The sequence below is a fragment of the Odontesthes bonariensis genome, unplaced genomic scaffold (assembly GCF_027942865.1).
Source record: "Odontesthes bonariensis isolate fOdoBon6 unplaced genomic scaffold, fOdoBon6.hap1 scaffold_301, whole genome shotgun sequence".
NCBI lineage: Eukaryota > Metazoa > Chordata > Actinopteri > Atheriniformes > Atherinopsidae > Odontesthes > Odontesthes bonariensis.
In genome coordinates this window covers 217-19,834 of record NW_027457509.1, presented here as the reverse complement: position 1 = coordinate 19,834, position 19,618 = coordinate 217, and the positions used below count along the sequence as shown (strand labels likewise).

At 44.0% G+C, this 19,618-nt stretch overlaps 2 protein-coding genes across 2 annotated transcripts; both read left to right on the top strand.

Annotated features, from left to right (window-relative positions):
* Nucleotides 1-321: 321 nt before the first annotated feature.
* LOC142376428 (putative C-mannosyltransferase DPY19L4) lies at nucleotides 322-9,296 on the top strand. The gene is made up of 11 exons (XM_075459947.1): nucleotides 322-453; nucleotides 571-672; nucleotides 753-826; nucleotides 923-1,081; nucleotides 2,552-2,671; nucleotides 2,767-2,887; nucleotides 2,996-3,052; nucleotides 4,700-4,782; nucleotides 4,873-5,005; nucleotides 6,234-6,392; nucleotides 7,158-9,296. Exons 1-11 carry the CDS (start codon nucleotides 322-324, stop codon nucleotides 7,320-7,322), a joined length of 1,305 nt encoding a protein of 434 aa, XP_075316062.1. The 3' UTR covers nucleotides 7,323-9,296.
* Nucleotides 9,297-9,787: 491 nt separating this feature from the next.
* LOC142376429 (integrator complex subunit 8-like) lies at nucleotides 9,788-19,202 on the top strand (the record flags this gene model as incomplete). The annotated part of the gene is made up of 16 exons (XM_075459948.1): nucleotides 9,788-9,928; nucleotides 11,180-11,318; nucleotides 11,416-11,590; nucleotides 13,509-13,649; nucleotides 13,829-13,900; nucleotides 14,010-14,061; nucleotides 14,159-14,338; nucleotides 15,177-15,284; nucleotides 15,375-15,527; nucleotides 17,054-17,154; nucleotides 17,237-17,378; nucleotides 17,475-17,545; nucleotides 17,628-17,803; nucleotides 18,563-18,693; nucleotides 18,775-18,885; nucleotides 18,982-19,202. Coding segments are annotated over exons 2-16 (1,967 nt in total), but the record flags the coding sequence as incomplete, so codon positions are not given.
* Nucleotides 19,203-19,618: the final 416 nt, after the last annotated feature.

Here is a 19,618-nt window from a genome sequence, read left to right as displayed (position 1 = left end):
ACTACTAAGTTTCATGGCTGTTGATTTTGCTAAGATGATGTGCAGCTGTAAACAGAGGGAAAACATGTGCATGAAGGGAAATTTGACTTGTCATGTTACCATTGTGAAAAAATGAATAAAAATTAAGTTATAATAAAAAAAAAGAGGCGAACTATCCCTTTAATCACAGAACCAACAGGTAAAGTCAGAAAAATGCTCGAGCCGCCATCTTTTTTTTGCTTTAGTCGGCTTTAAACGCTGAATCTGTTGATGAGTAGCCGTTTGCATGCTGGTGGGAGGAGCTGACGCCTCTCTCCTGTCCCACCTTCCTTCATCGTGCAGATGGCCGACATTCACAAGGTGTACCTCAGCTCCCTGTTCCTGGCCTACCTGTTCCAGTTTCAGAACGCCGCCCTGCTCAGCTCGCCTCTGCTCAGCCTCCTGATTGGCTCAGTGCTCGCGAGGTACTTCCAGGTAGAGTTAGCTTACCCGCCCACACCAGACCTCCACAGACAGATTAGTGAACCACCGTACGGACCAAATACTCATCGTCGAGTCAAGAAAACTTTTATTTTTGTGCGTCTGTTCCAGCAAAAGATGAAGATGGGTCCTCTGGTGGCCAGAGTGATGAAGCTCTTCCTGCACTTCCACCTGGTTTTCACCACAGGCATCACCTTCAGCTACCTGGTCAAGGTAACCTCACTCTGCTCATTGTGGTTAGTTAACAGTATTCAGTGGTAGTTGGTTACTAAGTAAAAGTTGTTTGTTGGCAGAAACTTACTCCTGTCAATGAGAGCGACTTCATATTGAAGTTCCTTGAAGTAAAGTTTGGGCTCAACACAACAACGTGAGTCACTGTGCCATCCGAGTTATTTTCACTCTATTTTCTGTCTTTTTTCTGTGTTTTTACATCACTTAACGGCATCGTTTGTGTCCCTGCCAGCGACTTCATCACCAACTTCCTCTTGTGCCAAGACGGCCTTGAAACACCCGGTCAGGACTTATTCCTGCGGCTGACGCAGGCCTCGGTTCTTCCCTTCTACCTGCTGGTGCTCGCTGTTTGCCTGCTGTCCACGCTGCAGGCCATCTACAGGAGACTCAGGTGAGACGCTCGGAGCAGACGGCGTGCTGAAAGTGACGCGTAAAAGATGAACAAATTGTTTAAAGACACTTTAATTCGTGGGCTGTGAAAAGCAGGAAGTAAACCAACCGCTCTTTGTTTGGTGGATGATTGCTGCACCCAAATATTGTAATAAATAACACGTTCTGCGCAGCTTTTCAAGGCCGTTTATGAAAAGAACCGAGCAGAGGATGCTAAAGGTGTGTCGGGGCCGCCTGTTAAATCATGAATAATGTGTGTTTAGAGTAGGGCTGGGCAACGATTAACATTTGTAATCTAATTAATCACATGATTTCCCTGATTAATCGCATTTAAAGGGATAATCCGGAGTAAAATGCACTTTAGATCAATTTTACGGGATGTTGGGAGTACATACGTTGAGTTGACATCAAAATCATGTCATTCGGATGTGTTTTGAGAATTTCGATTTGACCGTTTTTAGCCAAAAGTCGTTAGCCTGGAAGTCAGAGGGGCATATCGTATCGCCGCTACAAAACGCTATTTTTATACCTCTTCTACAGCTCCAAACAACATAACACTTACGTGGTAGTGAGTAGAGGGTCCCTAAAGCCAAACCGAAGTGTCGCGAGGTCTTCATGTGGTCGGATATAGAGTCCAGAATGAATTTAATCAAGCCAGTACCTGCTCTCAATCAGAGCCTCTTCCATCAACAGGAGGCTATCTCACGCGAGACATCACGTCACGTGACATTTCAAAATTCCAACCTGTTAGTAAGCTAGGCTTTGCTGTTGCATACAACTTCATTTCACTTTCGAAAGAAATACTGGACTATGTTTGTAAAAAAAACGGCAACTGTGACTCCAGAGCGAGTTACTCCACACTTGGCAATCAACTACGGACTCACGTGATGTTCTCCATGTTTGGTGGATCCGCCAATTACTTTCTTTTCCGGTTCCCCAGCAGACAGCAACAGACTTTTACAAAATAAAAGCCTGTGAGCAGCAGACTTTTACAATAATAAAATAAATAATAAAACAGGGGTGGTCCGTGGTGTAGTGGGTTGAGCTGGCCCCGGTTCGAGTCCCGCATCAGACAGCCCTGTGCTGCGTGTTGTTCCCCCTCTCGCTGCCCCCTGCTTCCTGTCTCTCTGAACTTTCCTATCCATTAAAGGCACAAAAGCCCCCCAAAAAAGTTAAAAAAAAATATATATATATAAAACCTGCGTTAATGCGCAATAAAATGTTTATCAGCGTTAAATAATAATGAGTTAACTCGCCCAGCCCTGGTTTAGAGTTTAGGATGCTGTCTCTGATGGTTGTTTCCAGCACAAATCTGAAATCCTGCTTGTTGAAAAGTCTCATCGGCCAACAAAATGAAGACGTTTGCCGATGAATCTGAGGATTTGTCGTTGCTAAGTTTGTGTTGGAGGCTGCAGGAAGCGGTTATCGTGCCTGGTGTCATGACAACAACAGTGTTTACTCTCCTTCCCAGCGGTCAGCCAATGAACACCACCCACAGGCTCGAGGATGGACGAATAGGAGAGCAGCCTGCGGTCATCTACCATGTTTTCCACACCTTGTTTTTCGGAGGCCTGGCTCTGCTGTTCGACGGGTGTGTTCATCAGTGTCACACGCGTCTTCTTGGGTACGCTTTGGTGACTTTTCTTCGGCCCAACTCAACGTTTTCTGTCTTCTTTTGTCGCACAGGATGAAGTATTTGTGGACGCCGTATGTCTGCATGTTTACAGCCTTCGGAGTGTGCTCTCCAGACCTCTGGATGACTGTGTTTAAATGGCTCAAGCTGAGGTTTATCCACCCGGTAGTCTTGGTGAGAACACTCTCCTCTTACACCCTGTTGGTAACAACAAATGAGGAATTGTTCCTGCCGTTCCTGACGCTGTGTTTTTGTCGTCTTATTTCCCCTTTCACTCTCCAGTCTCTGATCCTGAGCACAGCCGTTCCCACCATCATCGGCTTCAGTTTGTGGAGAGAGGTGAGGCATTTAGTCCTTTTTCTGGAGAGATTTACATTTATTCTGTTGGCAGATAAATTTATTTAAAGGGCAAAGTAGAAGTGGGACAGGCGAGGAAGTACAAAGTAAGAGCGAGTTGGGTTTGTTTGAGGTGAGATCGTTGAAGGTGGAGGCGGACGGGTTTGGGTTTGGGTTAGCTCTGCTCTGATAGCATTTTGTAGCTCGTTCCACAGTCGTAGAACCACAAATAAGAACAGTCTGCAAGAGGGTTCCTAACGGAGAGAAATGACCTCGGAGTGTCTGAACATCAGACATGATGAGAGCTGTTTGAAGAGCTTACATTACATTACATTACATTATATTCATTTTGCAGACGCTTTTATCCAAAGCGACTTACAATTAGTGTGTTCCACATCGGTAGGCAAAAGAACTTCAGGTCACAAGAAATGATAAGTGCATTTCCTTCCAAAACCAAACAGCTAAGAGCATAACTAGTGCATAACTAAGTTAGGTACCTAGATAAATGGGAGAAAAAAGACAATTTAGGAAACAAATAAGTGTGTAAGGAGCTGGGACGAAACAGGTGATGTCCTCAGAGGGCAGATCAGGGTAAGGGAGGTTTATCTGTACAGCACAATTCAACTACAAGGTGATTCAAAGTGCTTTACAGATACATTAAAACAGTAGAAATAAAAAGCATGATTTAAATTTTAAACAAAAAAGAAAGAAATAAGAACAATAGATAAAAACAGTAGTTAAAATGTGATTAAAGTTTTGAAACTCAAGCTTCAGATTTGGAGCTTTATTCAGATGCAGCTGAAAATAGGTGTGTCTTCAACCTGGACTTAAACACACTGAGTGTTTCAGCTGATCTGAGGCTTTCTGGGAGTTTGTTCCAGACATGTGGAGCATAGAAGCTGAATGCAGCTTCTCCATGTCTGGTTCTGACTCTGGGAATTGATGGAAGATCGGATCCAGATGACCTGAGGGGTCTGGAAGGTTCATTCTGGGTCAGGAGGTCACTGATGCATTCTGGTCCTGGACCATTCAGAGCTTTATAAAGCAGCATCAGAACTTTAAAGTCTATCCTCTGATGGACAGGCAGCCGGTGTAAAGGGTAGTGTTTCCTGAAGAGATGGGTTTCCAGCCTGCGGCCAAAGATAAACACCAGCTCAGTCTGGTCCAGGTTGAGCTTGAGGTGGTGCAGCGACATCCACCCCGAGATGTCTGCCTCCACTTGGGTGCCAAAGGGGGGAAAAGCTTTAATGATGTTTTTTATTATCTCCTTTAGCAGATAATACACAGAACCATCTTTTACGAGACATTCTCTCCCAGAATTCCTTGCAGCTGATTATTTTCATGCAGTCTTACTTACTGTGATTCACGTGGATAAATATGAGGACAGGAGGGTGTGTTTGAGCCACCTTTGAGAACTTTATACTTCACTGACGGTGCGGTGATAAGAAAAGCCGTGAGAGTGGGTAAACTGTTCAATGGAAAAATGAGGGGCTCCGTCACTGAGCCTTGGGGCGCCTCTGTGGAGAGCTGATGGGATGTGGCTGTTTCTGCTTTATGAAACGCAGCGTGAGGCAGGATTCAGACCAAGAGGGACTGATTTTAATCAAGGAAACCTGAGACCAGTTTGAAAAGTTGGTTCCTGTGTTTCAGTACTACCCTCGAGTCCTGGCAGAGCTGGCGGATCTGCAGGAGTTCTACGACCCGGACGCCTTTGAGCTGATCAGCTGGATCAGGTGGCTCACCTGGTTTTTCTCTATTTATAATGATTCTGACTTATTAAGTGCATTACTGTGGAATTAAACGTTTTTTTTCTTCCCCTCCAGGTCACAGGCTCCAGTGGCGGCTGTGTTTGCAGGCAGCCCTCAGCTGTTGGGAACGATAAAGTTGTGTTCTGGTTCTGCCGTTACTAGTTTACCGCTTTACACGGACATCGACCTGCTGAAGAGGACCGAAGATGTGAGTGAGATGAAAGATTTCACAGAAAAAAGGCTTAAAAATTACATTTTATGCCTCTTTTTTTTTTTTAACAATTAGACAGTTTTCTGCGGTCTTGATGTATGAAGCAGGATTTGTACTGAATATATCTTGGGCTGGGCGAGTTAACTCGTTATTATCGTGTTATGTTATTAATTATTTAACGCTGACAAATATTTTATTGCGCTTTAACGCAGGTTTTACTTTGTAAAAGTCTGTTGCTCACAGGCTTTTATTTTGTAAAAGTCTGTTGCTCGCAGGCTTTTATTTTGTAAAAGTCTGTTGCTCACAGGCTTTTATTTTGTAAAAGTCTGTTGCTGTCTGCTGTGGAACCGGAAAAGAAAGTAATCGGCGGATCCACCAAACATGGAGAAGGGTACGGAACTTTTACTCGGCCATTTTCATTTTAAAGTTCTTCCAGACGGCGGAGTCGACAGAACCAAAGTCACCTGTAAACACTGCCAATATGTCGCCCATTGATTGGATGCGAGACTCCGGTTCTTTTCACAGATGTTTGTTAACGCCACATCAACACCGTAGAACTAAATGTTCAAGTAAACAAAGTAAAAGACGACATTAGTTGTTGTAATCATTAAAGAAACAGCATTCTTAGCATTGTGGATGGTACCAATAAATAATCAAAGTAATACTGGCCACTTTAGCTGCTTCTTAACCAACGGCAGAGTCATTCCCCAGAGGCAATCTTCCACTTCTCCTATGCATCACATCACGGAGCTAACCGGCGCTACTTCCTGTTTTACTTGTTTCAACATAAAAGCACGTATTTCAAAATAAATTTAAAAAAAACTCCTGCATTTACAGCCAAGTTGAATTGTCTTCTCAGCGTAGTAGTTCCAGTCTAAAATATCACTTAAAGGCAAAACACACACCTGATAGCAGCAAGTCATTCAAGGAAACAGACAGTGGAGCGAGGCTTCTACATAAAAACTACAGAAAGATGCTGATGTTAAAAGTGTGTTTGCCCAACAAATATTATGGCACTTTCATTCATATGGCAGCACATTTAAAATAAAACTAAATGCTAAAAGCTATACACTACTTTTGGATTCATTTTTGGATTTTGCGTACAAACGCGATTAATCGTGATTAATCAGGGAAATCATGTGAATAATTAGATTAAACATTTTAATTGTTGCCCAGCCCTAAATATATCATGACCTTAATATGCAATTATTCCCCGTACTTGTAGACGTACCAGGTGTACGCGATGAGATCCGCGGAGGACGTCTACAAACTCCTGACGGCTCAGAAGACGAACTATGTGATAATTGAGGAGTCGATCTGCAACGAGCTCACGTTTCAGAAGGGTTGCAGGGTCAAAGACCTGCTCGACATCTCCAACGGACACGTGAGTTTCCGCACATCCAGATACGAGCTGTGGCGTTCGCATCCTGTTCGGAGCACACGTAGTTTTTTAAAGGGATAGTTCGCCTCTTTTGACATGAAACTGTATGACATCCCATATTAGCAACATCATTTATGAACATTTTCTTACCCCCTGCTGCGTCCTGTGAGCCGAGTTCCAGCCTCGTTTTGGCGTTGACGAAGGTAGTCCGGCTAGTTGGCCGGGGTCGCAAAAATAAAGCGTTTTGCTTCTCAAAACAATATGCGTTCAAAAGAGTAATACATTTGCATCACAAAATTGTTCTCCAGGAAAAAGTCAGACCTCACAATCGCTTGGCCCTATTTTCTCTCCCTTCGAATCACTGCCTGCTGTGTAGACCGTGCAGACCGTGCAGCAAACACCGTAACAGGCGCGGCTGTCGGCAGCAGGCAATGATACGAAGGGAGAGAAAATAGGGCCAAGCGATTGTGAGGTCTGACTTTTTCCTGGAGAACGATTTTGTGATGCAAATGTATTACTCTTTTGAACGCATATTGTTCTGAGAAGCAAAACGCTTTATTTTTTAAGCCCCAGCCAACTAACCGGACTACCTTCATCAACACCAAAACGAGGCTGGAACTCTGCTCACAGGACGCAGCAGGGGGTAAGAAAATGTTCATAAATGATGTTGCTGATATGGGATGTCATACAGCTTCCTGTCAAAAGAGGCGAACTATCCCTTTAAGATGACACCAGTCCGTCAGAGCCTGAATGTTCTGTCCCCTTCAGGTCGTCTACGACAGAGGAGAGATGTACTCCTTCTCCAAGCACGGACGGTTTTGCCACGAGATTAAGATGAACTACTCGCCCTACACAAACTACTTCACCCGCGTCTTCTGGAACCGCTCGTTTCACGTCTACAAAGTGAACTCCGTCATCTCCTTTCAGTACTGACGGCGGCCTCCGCCCCCCTGCTGAGGCTCCGCCCTTCCTCGTGTTTCCGCCACGTTCGCAGACGCCCGAGTGCTGTCAGACGTTCTGAATCTTTACGTTCACACCTGCAGGGTGCAGCTGAGTTTAAACACGCCACATTAATCACTGGACTGCAGTTTTATAAACCACCCGTTACTGTTACTGAGGTGAGTTTAATGAGGGGAGACATCTGTGTTTATTTATATTCTTCATCTTGAGATTTGTGGCCACGTTAGCAGCGGTGTCGGTCGGGCTGAAACATCTCAGCTCTGTTTCTGCTTTGTTTCCGTGAAATGTTTCAACAGATGTTAATAATTTACACAGATTCAAGTCTTCTTGGATCACTGCAGAGTCTTAAAGGGATAATTTGCCTCTTTTCACATGAAGCTGTATGACATCCCATATCAGCAACATCATTTGTGAACATGTTCTTACCCCCTGCTGCGTCCTGTGAGCCGAGTTCCAGCCTCGTTTTAACGAAGCTGCATTTTGTGATGCAAATGTATTACTTTTTTGAACACATAATGATTTGAGAAGCAAAACGCTTTATTTTTTAAACTCCAGCCAACTAGCCGGACTACCTTCATCAACACCAAAACGAGGCTGGAACTCGGCTCACAGGACGCAGCAGGGGGTAAGAACATGTTCATAAATTATGTTGCTAATATGGGATGTCATACAGCTTCATGTCAAAAGCGGCGAACTATCACTTTAAGTGACCTCCAGGCGCACGCACGTCAGTGTCGGCGAGTAGAAAAGCTTTGACGCACTAATCCGACGCACATTCGACTCTGGAGGCGGGGACAGTGTCTCGTGTCTCCTTCCAAAGATACAAGATTACTGCAGATGTTACAAAAACATCAAAACCTGCTTCAGGTTAAACGGAGAAGTTGAAACTTTGCAGTTAAAGTTTGAATGATTTGGCTCCTATAGCGACACCTACTGTTTGGGAAGAGGCTCTACAGTTGAATCTGTGTTTATGCTCGACACGTGGATTAGTTTGTGAGTGAACTGCGACTTCAACACAGCGCCAAACCCGTTTAATTCGGCGCTTTTGGCTCGTTTGACTCATTAAACTGTTATTGTAACAGCCACCAGTCTCAGAGTACTACAGATATACAGGTAAAGGTGACGAGATTATCCACTCAGAGGAGGAGAGACGTCGTTGTTTAGGATTAAACCCGACAGCGTGTACACGGAGGAGGATTCCCTCCTCTGTGGTTTCCTGTTCTGAGTTCTGAGGCTTCAGTTTTGGACTCTTTCCAAGTTGTTTGGGACTCAGCTGGGAAACAACACGAAGCCGCCACACACACCACAGTCGCGTGAAAACATCTCAAAGAAGCTTTTATACTCGCTCCATCATCACATTTAATCTTTCATTTAGAATTTCATAAATATGTTATTTTTTAAAATATGTTTGGAGCAGTTTCTTCCATTCATGTAAAACCAGAAGTTTTCTTTGTGGAGCTCAATACTAATGCTGAAATGTAGAATCGGGACTTGAGCGTTATTCTTTCCAGAGAAGATTTTCTCCATTTGAAGTCCTCACATTTAGTATTTCATATAAAATGTTAACATTTTCTTACCATTAGAGGCTTTTTATAACACAAAGAGTTGCTTACAGTGATGTAAAAATAAAGATTAATTGTTACATCTGGAATGCTCGAGCGTGAGTAAGTAGATAAAATCAATTATCATGGGTGAGATCTCGGGTCGTGTTTTCTGTTATACGCCGGTGTAACGTGAAATCTCTGGCCAGGTTTACATTTCTTTTCCATTTTCTTTCCTCATTTAGAAGATTTTAATTAAAAGAAAGTGCATAGAGACTGTAAAAGTACAAACAAAACCTCTCTCGAGGGGATTTCTGTCTGTTTTGAAGAAGGTTTTATGCACATTCGGGGGAATTGAATCAACTTTGTGAACCTGACCTGAAAAGATTAAAATGATTTGACACACCAGCTGTTTCCGTGTGTTTTTCCATCCCAGATGTGATGTAATATCCCAGATACTCCCAGAAAAGCATTTAATGAGGAAGACATATTTTCTTTTGGGGATGTCCACCACTGTTGTTGTTTGTTTTTACTCAAGGTGAGTTTCAGTTCAGAAAAATTATTTAAAAAAATCTGTATTTTGTCTCAGAAAGACAGAATATGAGTCCCAGAGCTGCTGTAGCAGCTGCCCACGAGAGCAAAGAGTAAAAAAGTAACTGGATTATGTGGACACAAATAAAAAGAAAGCAATAATAAAGCAAATGTTAAGTAATTTAAAATAGAAATCAATTATTTTGGGTTGGGAAAAGCGTTGTTGATTTAGAGGCGAGACATCGAGTCGTGAATGGTAAAACTCCGAGCCTGAAATCTGATTACTCGGATCGTAATTAAGGTTTGAACGTCATAAATATGCGCAATTGAAGCGCAGTTTGTGTGTGACGCAGCGGAACCGGAACCGGAAGTACGGACGAGATATGGCGAGGCGCAGAATTAATTATGTGAGAATCAGTCCGTGTAGCGGCTCCAGCACCTTATTTTGAGTTTTTTAACGCACATTTATTCCTTTTATCCTCTGAGTGTTGATTCGGGTGTATTCAGGTAAGACAGTTTATCACTGTGTGAACGGGCGAGGTGGAAAACTTTAGCTCGTTAGCCTTAATATTAGCCGAAACATTACCGCCTCTAAGCACAACAGAGAATGGGTGGAGAGGGTACGTTTGATTTATACCCCAGAGTGGCTCAAACCTCGGTGGGTCGTGTATATTCACACAGTTCTGATGGAGAATGTTGAAATCACCGCCCAGTCGGTATGTCAGGAAAATAAAATGCAATCTCCCCGATCAACTCAGCAGCTACTAATAGCTTTGACATTAAAAACATTTAAACTTAGCGTCAAATAACTAGTATTTATTTAAGATGTTTTTGTTTAGAAACATTTTTTAACATGCAAGCGTGTTTTAATCACCTAAATGTATTTTAAGGAGATTTTTTTTTTTTTTTTTTTTTTTTTTTGCAGAAAAAAGTAGCAATACAGCAGTGAACGATCCCTCTCATCAAAATAAATATCTCCACATTGTTCAAGTTAATACAGAATCAAGCGTTAAGGATTTGCAAACTATTGAAAATAATGTGCAATCTGTAGCTGCTGCATGAAATGTCTTATAATTTGTTTGTAAAAGCTTAAATTTCGTGGGTACTTTCAAATTCATATGCAAAGTTAGGCTATACGTGTGCTAACATGGTGTCTGAACAGTAAAGAACCAGAATACACTTTGATAAACAGGTAAAAATGTTTATTATAAAGTACCCTGACACTTGAGACTGTGATCCACACGATGAATATAATGACAGTGCTGTTTGTTTTTAAGCTTTTAAGATAAATAGAATCATAACTTACTCTAACATGCATTACTGCATCTTTAAAAAGTCCTGGAAAAGCCTTAAAAGCACCTTGTTTACGTGTTTCCAGGTGGGTTGTTTATATTTACATTCCAGTACATCATGTTTTATTTTTTGAATGTGATTTATGGATCTGATATGAGTTTCAATAACTGGTCAAAAAAGGTGTTTTTATGACATTTTAAACGGTAAAATCAAACTATGAGACTGTCCCACAGCCCACAGTTTATTTAGAAAACCTTCTGTAGTGAGTTTGTAATATCCCTGAAATATAACTCTGTTGTATAAAAGTATAACTTAACGCAATAATTTGTCAAACTGAAGAAAACCAATCAAAGGTGTTTTATTTGAATCATGAATTCAGAACTCTGTGACTCAGGACCTGCGTTTAGACTCCCTCACGGTTGTTAAGTGGCGGCTTATTTTCCCGTCTTTGTCGCTGCCCTTCAGGGGAGGATGAGTGCTGAGGCGGCAGACCGGGTGGCGGCTGTGACCAGCGGTCGGCCCACCACGCCTCTTCAGGTGTCCTGGTTCGAGTTCCTCCTGGACGGCAGCCTGCTGGAGAACCACCTGCAGAAATGTAATTCTGGTCAGTCTTCTACAACGAGCTGCAGAGGGTTCGTGACTTCAACCACACGCATGTCTGTTTGGGTGCTGGCCTTTAAAGAGTGGGCGTGTTCCCACAGATCCGACGCCGGTGCCGCTGATCATCCAGTTCCTGGAGCAGGCGTCCAAGCCGTCGGTGAACGAGCAGAATCAGGTGCAGCCGCCGGCCGACAACCGCAGGAACCGCACCCTGAAGCTGCTGGCGCTGAAGGTGGCCGCGCACATGAAGTGGGATCTGGATCTACTGGAGAAGGGGTGAGCGGAAGCCAAACACTTAGACTGTGTTCGAAACCGCCTACTACATACTACATACTTCCATACTGCATACTCATTCGATCAGACAGTATGCAGAGCGTTTACCCACAATGCATTTCGCTCCTGCCCGAGCCGAAATCAGCCGGCCTGAAGCTGATTTCGCTTAAGCTCTAAACTCTGTAAACTTTAGCAACATTTGAAATATTTTCAGGCGAGAAAGTAGTCGTTTAGATCCCCAACGTGTTGAAAACCTGACAAAATACCGGCTATTTACAATTTTGTTCCCACGAATTCGGCGCTACTAAAGCTAGCCGCAGTGAGCAACGCTCTTCCGGTTATTTTCACAAAATAAAATACCCGTTGCCTTTTATCATAGGGAAAGCCATTACGATACTATTGGTGCTTTTGTTTTGAAAACAGGATGTGAACCTACCCTAGTTGTAGCTAGCTTGAAACTGCCGTTTTGACAGGAAATGAAGATCGGCGACGTCACGTTACGTTGCATCTTGGGTAGTTTGAGTATGAGTAGTAACCTCATGATGCATACCCAACATTTTGGAGAATCTAGTATGCATCCGGGAACTCAAAAAAAGTTCAAGTTAGTATGAGTAGTGGGAGTAGTAGGAGAAGTAGGCAGTTTCAAACACAGTCTTAGAAAGCAGTCAATAACAGCTGCCATGTTGGGTGTAGCAGGCGAGCTAACGGCTAATCTGTCACGTTTTCTGCCTTATTCAGACTTTATGTAATCTCTGTGTTTCTATGAGCCAGAATTGGCTCGTTAACAGCGTGTTTCCTTCATGTTTTTATCAGCTGAGGGAGACATTCGGTCTCATATTCCACCAGTTCTGGTTTCCTTTCATTGGCTCTCGGTCAGGTTCTCTGAGCTCCTCCTCTGAGCTCTGTGAGCAATGTGAAGATTTTAAAAAAGCTTCTTAAAACACATCGCTGTAAACTGTATTGTGTGGTACGCTTCATCCTTCTCTGATGTTGTGCTTTTATTATGATCTTTTATGTCAATTTATGTGAAGCACTTTGTGACAAATGTTCTTAAAAAAGGTGCTAAAGTTTAAAAACTGTCTTCTTTGTGCAAATTTTCCTTTAAATTCTTCCTTTCTTTGTTTTCAGCTGAAGCAGCAAAATGTTTCCGTCTGTTTCAGCAGCTGAAAAACATTTAAACTGTCCTCGGTCTGCACTTTAAAACAACTTAATTTCTGAAAGGGGACATTTTTGTCACCTTTTAAAACAACTTAAAAACATCATGTTTTTTTTTTTTTTTCATAGATCTTTTATTCCACTTAAGTTCTCATCATAACTTAAAAAAAAAAAAAAAAAACCTCCTCATTCGGATAAATTTTAACACAGCGTCTGAAGCTCCCTTTCAATCAGTGTTGTTGCTAATCATTGACATATCCCAGACCATAATTATCCCTACTCAATAATTCCACTTTGCATTCCATATTTTGTAAATACTGGCACCTAAAGGCTTAAAATTTGGGCTAAAAAGTTCAAATTGGCATCTAAAGGGTTATTTTTTTTTTTTTTTTTTTTAAATAATTGAAAACTTGGTAGTTATGATCAGAACTGAAGTGGGATAAAATATTTATGAAAACAAAGTGGAAAAAAATATTAATGTATGATGTTTTTAGGTCGTTTTAAAAGGGGACAAAAATATCCCTTTTCAGAAATTAAGGAGTTTTTTTTTTTCTACACAATGAAAAATTGCATTGTACATGATGTGTGTTTGAAATTCAAAAAAATAGTAAAAAATGCATAACTGGACCAAATATGATGAGTATCACCATTTCCAGTGTGAAATTAGAGGAGAAAGTACACCCCAAGTGGAGAAAAATGTCCCCTATCAGGGATTAGGGTTAAATCACATATATTCTGATCACCTGACCTGCTTCCTCTCTGCCAGTTTGACCATTCCAGTCTTAAACATGTTGCTGAACGAGCTCCTGTGTGTGAGCAAAGTGCCGCCGGGGGTGAAACACGTGGACCTGGACCTCTCCACCCTGCCGCCCACCACCGCCATGGCGGTCATCATCTACAACCGCTGGTGAGAAAATGCACTCGGAGTAAATCAGATGAACGATAAAGAAGAACTATGAATGAAGAAGGAAATAATCTCCTGATGTTTTGAGCAGTGAAATGTTTAAAAAGCTTCTAAATGTCACTACTTTGTCGTGCACTTTATAACAAAAAGACGAATTTAAAGGGGACCTTTGTCTGTTGAAGGGCGATCCGAACCATCGTCCTCAGCAGCTTTCCTGAGAAGCAGACCAAACCAGGACCTCACCAGATGAACATGTAATAAACCCACTCGTGTTCTCCTGAAATCTTTGTACCAACGAGCAAGACAGCGAGTCGGCTTTGATCTGAAAACACTGAACTTCTGCTTCTGTTTTTTCTTGTTGAGGTTGAACATTGTGCAGCAGGAGAAAGAAATGACTGAAAACATCCTCACTGTGGTGGGTGGACGTCCTTGAATAGACCTTCACACACTCAGAAATACTGGACGATCTGAGTAAATGTGACTTTGACTAAAAGCAAAAGTTTTCTGTGCAGCTGAAGGAGCAGGCGACCGACTCCATCAGCGTGCTGGAAGGAGCTCTGCGGCTGAAGAAGGACTTCTACGTTCACACCCTGAGGACCCTGGACCTGCTGGCGGCCGATGCCGCAGCCAACGGAGAAACCGAGTCCTCCACTGCGGGGCTTCGCATCGGCACCAACGAGCTGCACTGCCAGGTGGGCGGGCGCTATGACACTATGAAGTTATGAAGCTATGAGGCTGTGAAGCAATGAAGCTGTGAAGCTATGACGCAATGAAACTATGAAGCTATTGCGCTATGACGCTATGAAACTGTGAAGCTATGACGCTATGAAACTATGAAGCTATTGCGCTATGAAGCTACGACGCTGTCCCTCTGGCATCTGTCATTGGGGGCCTAACAGCGAAGCTGTGCAATAAGATGATGATAAGGCTTTCAAACCACAAACGCCATCACACGATTTTCACCGCCTGGCCACGCCCTTTGAGGTTTGGAAAAGTTTTTCAATGATTTTTTTTTTTTTTTTTTTTTTTTTTTCCCCATGTCTTAAGAGTAACCTGGCCAAGTTTGAAGCTTGTAGCATTAAATCTGTAGGACGAGTTTGATCATATGCAAGGCGTGGAATCGGTCAAAATGGCACGAAAACTCACTTTCCATCCAAAATGGCCGCCTTCCTGTGGACGTGGGACCATGGCAGCGAGAGACTTTTTCGTGCATCTTCAGACCAAGCCATACAAAAGTTATCATGTGGATTTTTTTATTTCGCTTCCGTTTGCCCGTAGCAGCCAATCAAACTGTACACCGACGCGCAAACAGGACGTTTAACACGCGTTACACATCAATACATCCCTGCGATGCATTGATGTATCGATGCCAAACTCGGTGCATGGACTCATGACGCCTTCCTGAGCAGCCATAGCCTTGCCTATTGTGCCATGCTGCTAGGCCCCCCCATCGCTGCTTGCAGCTATATTTGGCATTGAACTTGGCTCATGTTGTTTTTTTTTGCCCTGAACTTGTGATTTGTGTTGCAGGTTCATTATGATTTAGGAGGTATTTTCTTCCAGCAAGGCTGCACGGACCAGCCGAGCTACGAGAAAGCTCGAGATCACTTCAGACAGACGAAGGAACTCTTAAAGAAGGTGCTGCAGCGCAACGTTTGCTTCTCTCGTGTGAAACGGGCTCGTGTGGAGTTTCAGTGACGGACGTTTTCATTGTTTTCTGTCTCTTAGCTGGACGTGACTGTGCACGTTCACCTGGATGAGAAGCGTCTGGCCGGCTACTGGAACGCCTGCAGGGCTCTGACCGGAGACTGCGACCCCTCCGACCCGCAGACGACACATTACGACCACATCAACAGCCTCATCCGAGCTCACAACTACCAGGTCGCTGTACAAAAAAAACAAGTTAGATGTTCCTTCATGAATGAACAGTAATGGGATCCAAACAGTGGGGTGAATGAGAGGGGCCTCAAGTCACCCAACCCTCATTTCTCTGTATATTCACAGGAAAACAGGAAGTAGTTGCAGAGATTCACTGAAACATGTTCCAACATGAACATAAACCCAGAGTCTGAGTCAGAACCAGAGTTAGTTCAATTCTGAGCAGCTTTAAAGTGAATATCTGCTCTGAGCTCCTTTGTCCTCCAACTCAGCCTGAACCCTCTCAGACGAGCGTTCCGTCCTTTCTTTAAGGAGTCTTCAGGAATAGTTCTCCAGGCTTCTTGAAGGACATCCCAAAGCTCTTCTTTGGATGTGGGCTGCCTTTTGTTCCGTTCTCTGCCAACATGATCCCACCCTGCTTCAGTAATGTTGAGCTCCGGGCTCTGGGGAGGATTCATCCCTCCATCAGACCTGCTGCCACTGATTTTCAGCCCACTTCTTGTGTCCTTTGGCCCAGCTCAGCCTTTTCTCCCTGTTTCCCTTCCTTAAGAACGGCTTCTTGACAGCCACCCTTCCATGGAGCCCATTTCTGATGAGGCTTGGGCCAACAGCAGATGGATCAGCTGAAGGTCCAGATGCATCTCTCAGCTCCTGTGTCAGGTCTTTGCTGGATTTTTTCCTCTTTCTTAAGGACATCACTTTCAGATCCTGTTCATCTGCTGTAGACAGTTCTTTAGGCCTGACACTTCTTCTTTTGTCCTCCACTTGTCCAATTTCCTCAAATGTTTTAAGGACACACTGCACACCATGCTGAGATATGCCAAGTTTTCAGCTAACAGCTCTTTGGGAATCACCTTGTTGCTGCAGAAATCCTGTTTTCTGTCTGTCAGACTGTGTTATCTTTGCTGTTTTTCACACATGCAGCTAAAGAAATGGGAACAAATGATGTGTCTCTGTGACAGGCTGCTGGGAACAAAGTGCCTAAAGATCCAGTTTAAAATGGCTTCTTCGCTGAGTTGTTATGTGTAGACACATAGTTCATCCATCTTTTGTGCTTGAGTGATTCATAGGTTAGTTTTAAGTGGCTTAACAAACACAAAAATAAATTGCATTCCTCTAAAAATGGTCAGGTACAAGGACTGGACAAAAAATGAGTGAAAAAGCAGCCAATGTCCCAAGAAAAACCTTAAAATATCTTCAGAAAGCCTAAAGAACTATTGCTCAAGACCACTTTAAAAGATTAAAAGAAAGTCTGGATACTTGGACACCAAATAAAAAGTATTTTTCTCAGCCTTTTTTTCTGCCTCAATGGTTCATAGCTCAGAGTTAAGTGGCTTAACAAAGAAAAAACACATTCCTCTGAAGATGCTCAGGTACGAGGATGGAAAATTCAGCTTCAGAAAGCTGGAGAACTGTTGATCAGGACACTTTAAAGATTACCTTCCATAAACACCAGGAAAAAGAAATAAATCATGAGTTTCTCTTCTTTTTTTTTTACTGTAAAACTAACTAATAATGTCACCTTCCAGGCCGTCATCGAAGCCTTCATCAAAGACAACGCCACCCGCAGTTTGCCAAACTACTTCCGACGGTCGGTTCTCAGGGAGTTCTTGTACAAAGTACAACAAGGGTGAGACTGCTTTAAACAGACCGGCATCACATTTAATTTCCACTATTAAGATGATTGCTCAATAAGCCCCGCCTCTTCGCAGGGAGTCTGGCCTGGACGAGGTTTGTCACAAGCTCTGCGTCTGCAACGCCGTCAGAGACGTCCTGGAAGGAGAAATCCTCAGCGTGCGTTTCCAGCAGCTGCTCCTCAAGCCCAGTAAACGATTGGTGGACTTCCTTTTGGAGGTATTCGAGCTCAAATCACCCCGAATACTGTTGGGAGGATCCAGCACAAAAGGGGGTCTTTGATCAGATAACGACTTGTTTTTATTTGTCCTGAAGGTGTGCGCACGTTCTCTGGAGAGGGACTGTCCGTCCGAGACGTCCAGGAGACACATGGCGCATTTCATGAAGTGAGCGCCGCGTCACGCCAGCATCCCGCCGTGCAGATAACCGTGAAACCGATGGGCTTCTGAAGTCTGAATCTTTGTGCAGGACTCTGTGCGGGAGCCTGGAGGAGCTGCCGCTGGTGTTTGTGGTGTCGTCTCATAAACTGTTTCTGGAGCTGCTGACGGAGGAGGAGAGGAAGGTGCTGGTGGAGCAGATGAGAAAGAGGTCGGCCACCGTCAACCTCAGCGCCAAACCGCTGCCGTCCTTCTACGACATCCCGGGTAGGGAGCAGAGCGCCGCAGAGCGCCGCAGAGCCTTCACTTATCAGGCCCCTCTCTGTGGAACCAGCTGCCAGTTTGGGAGGCAGAGCCTTCAGTTATCAGGCTCCTCTCTGTGGAACCAGCTGCCAGTTTAGGAGGCAGAGCCTTCAGTTATCAGGCTCCTCTCTGTGGAACCAGCTGCCAGTTTGGGAGGCAGAGCCTTCAGTTATCAGGCTCCTCTCTGTGGAACCAGCTGCCAGTTTGGGAGGCAGAGCCTTCAGTTATCAGGCTCCTCTCTGTGGAACCAGCTGCCAGTTTAGGAGGCAGAGCCTTCAGTTATCAGGCCCCTCTCTGTGGAACCAGCTGCCAGTTTGGGAGGCAGAGCCTTCAGTTATCAGGCTCCTCTCTGTGGAACCAGCTGCCAGTTTGGGAGGCAGAGCCTTCAGTTATCAGGCTCCTCTCTGTGGAACCAGCTGCCAGTTTGGGAGGCAGAGCCTTCAGTTATCAGGCCAAGTTTCTGTGCAATCTGTTGGTTTCCTTTGCTAGGAAACTGTTTTTGAATTGGCTCTATATGAATGAATTGGACTATTTTTTTTTTTTAAATAATTATGATTACAATGAATTGAATTCCAATTGGCTTGAATTGGACTTTATTATTCAAGTGCCTTGAGATGACATTTGTTGTATTTGGCGCTATATAAATAAAAATGAACTGAATTGAATTGGTCGGCCTGTCCTCCTGCTCAGAAGTTGTTCAGATTGTGACTTTTCCCTCCACAGCTTCGGCCAGCGTGAACATCGGGCAGCTGGAGCAGCAGCTCATCCTTTCTCTGGATCCTCGCAGGGTCAGACAGATCCTGATCGAACTCCACGGCATCGCAGAGCGACCCTTCTGGAGAGTCAACAGCAAGGTCCAAGGAAAAAAAAACAGGCATCCGATTCACGGTGCAAGATGCTCTGAATGAACTAACGTGTCGTGTCTGTGTGTGCAGTGGGAGGTTCCTCCAGACTACATCAACGTGATCCTCGGCATTAAAGACAACCTGACCAAAGACCTGGTGTACATCCTCATGGCTAAAGGACTCCACTGCATTTCCATCAAGGTCTGATGACACCACCAGGGCTCAGAAGGGTTAAAACTGAATCTTAAACCAAAACCGTGAGCTTGTAAGTGAAGATTTTTTTACATGTTGCCTCAGGACTTCGTCCACGCCCGGCAGCTTTTCTCAGCCTGCCTGGAGCTCGTCACGGAGTTTTCCCCGAAGCTGAGGCAGGTGATGTTGAACGAGATGCTGCTGCTGGAGGTCCGCGCCCACGAGACGATGACGGCCGAGGGCAGCAAGGAGCGACCGCCTTCCGACCTGGTCAGCAGGGTCAGGGGATACCTGGAGATGAGGATCCACGGTGAGTCAACGGCTGTGTTCGAAACCGCATACTTCTCCTACCACTCATTCTAACTTTTTGAGTTATTAAGCGAGTTTGAGTAAGCGAGAAGGTCCCGGATGCATACTAGATTCGCCGAAATGTTGGGTATGCATCATGAGGTTACTACTCATACTCAAACTACCCAAGATGCAACGTAACGTGACGTCGCCGATCGTCATTTCCTGTCAAAACGGCAGTTTCAAGCTAGCTACAACGGGGGTAGGTTCACTTCCTGTTTTCAAAACAAAAGCACCAATTGTATCGTGATGGCTTTCCCTATGATAAAAGGTAACGGGTATTTTATTTTGTGAAAATCCGGGAACTTCTCGCTCACTCAAACTGGCATACTAACTCAAAAAGTTAGTAGGAGTAGTAGGAGAAGTATGCGGTTTTGAACACAGCCTGAGCCTT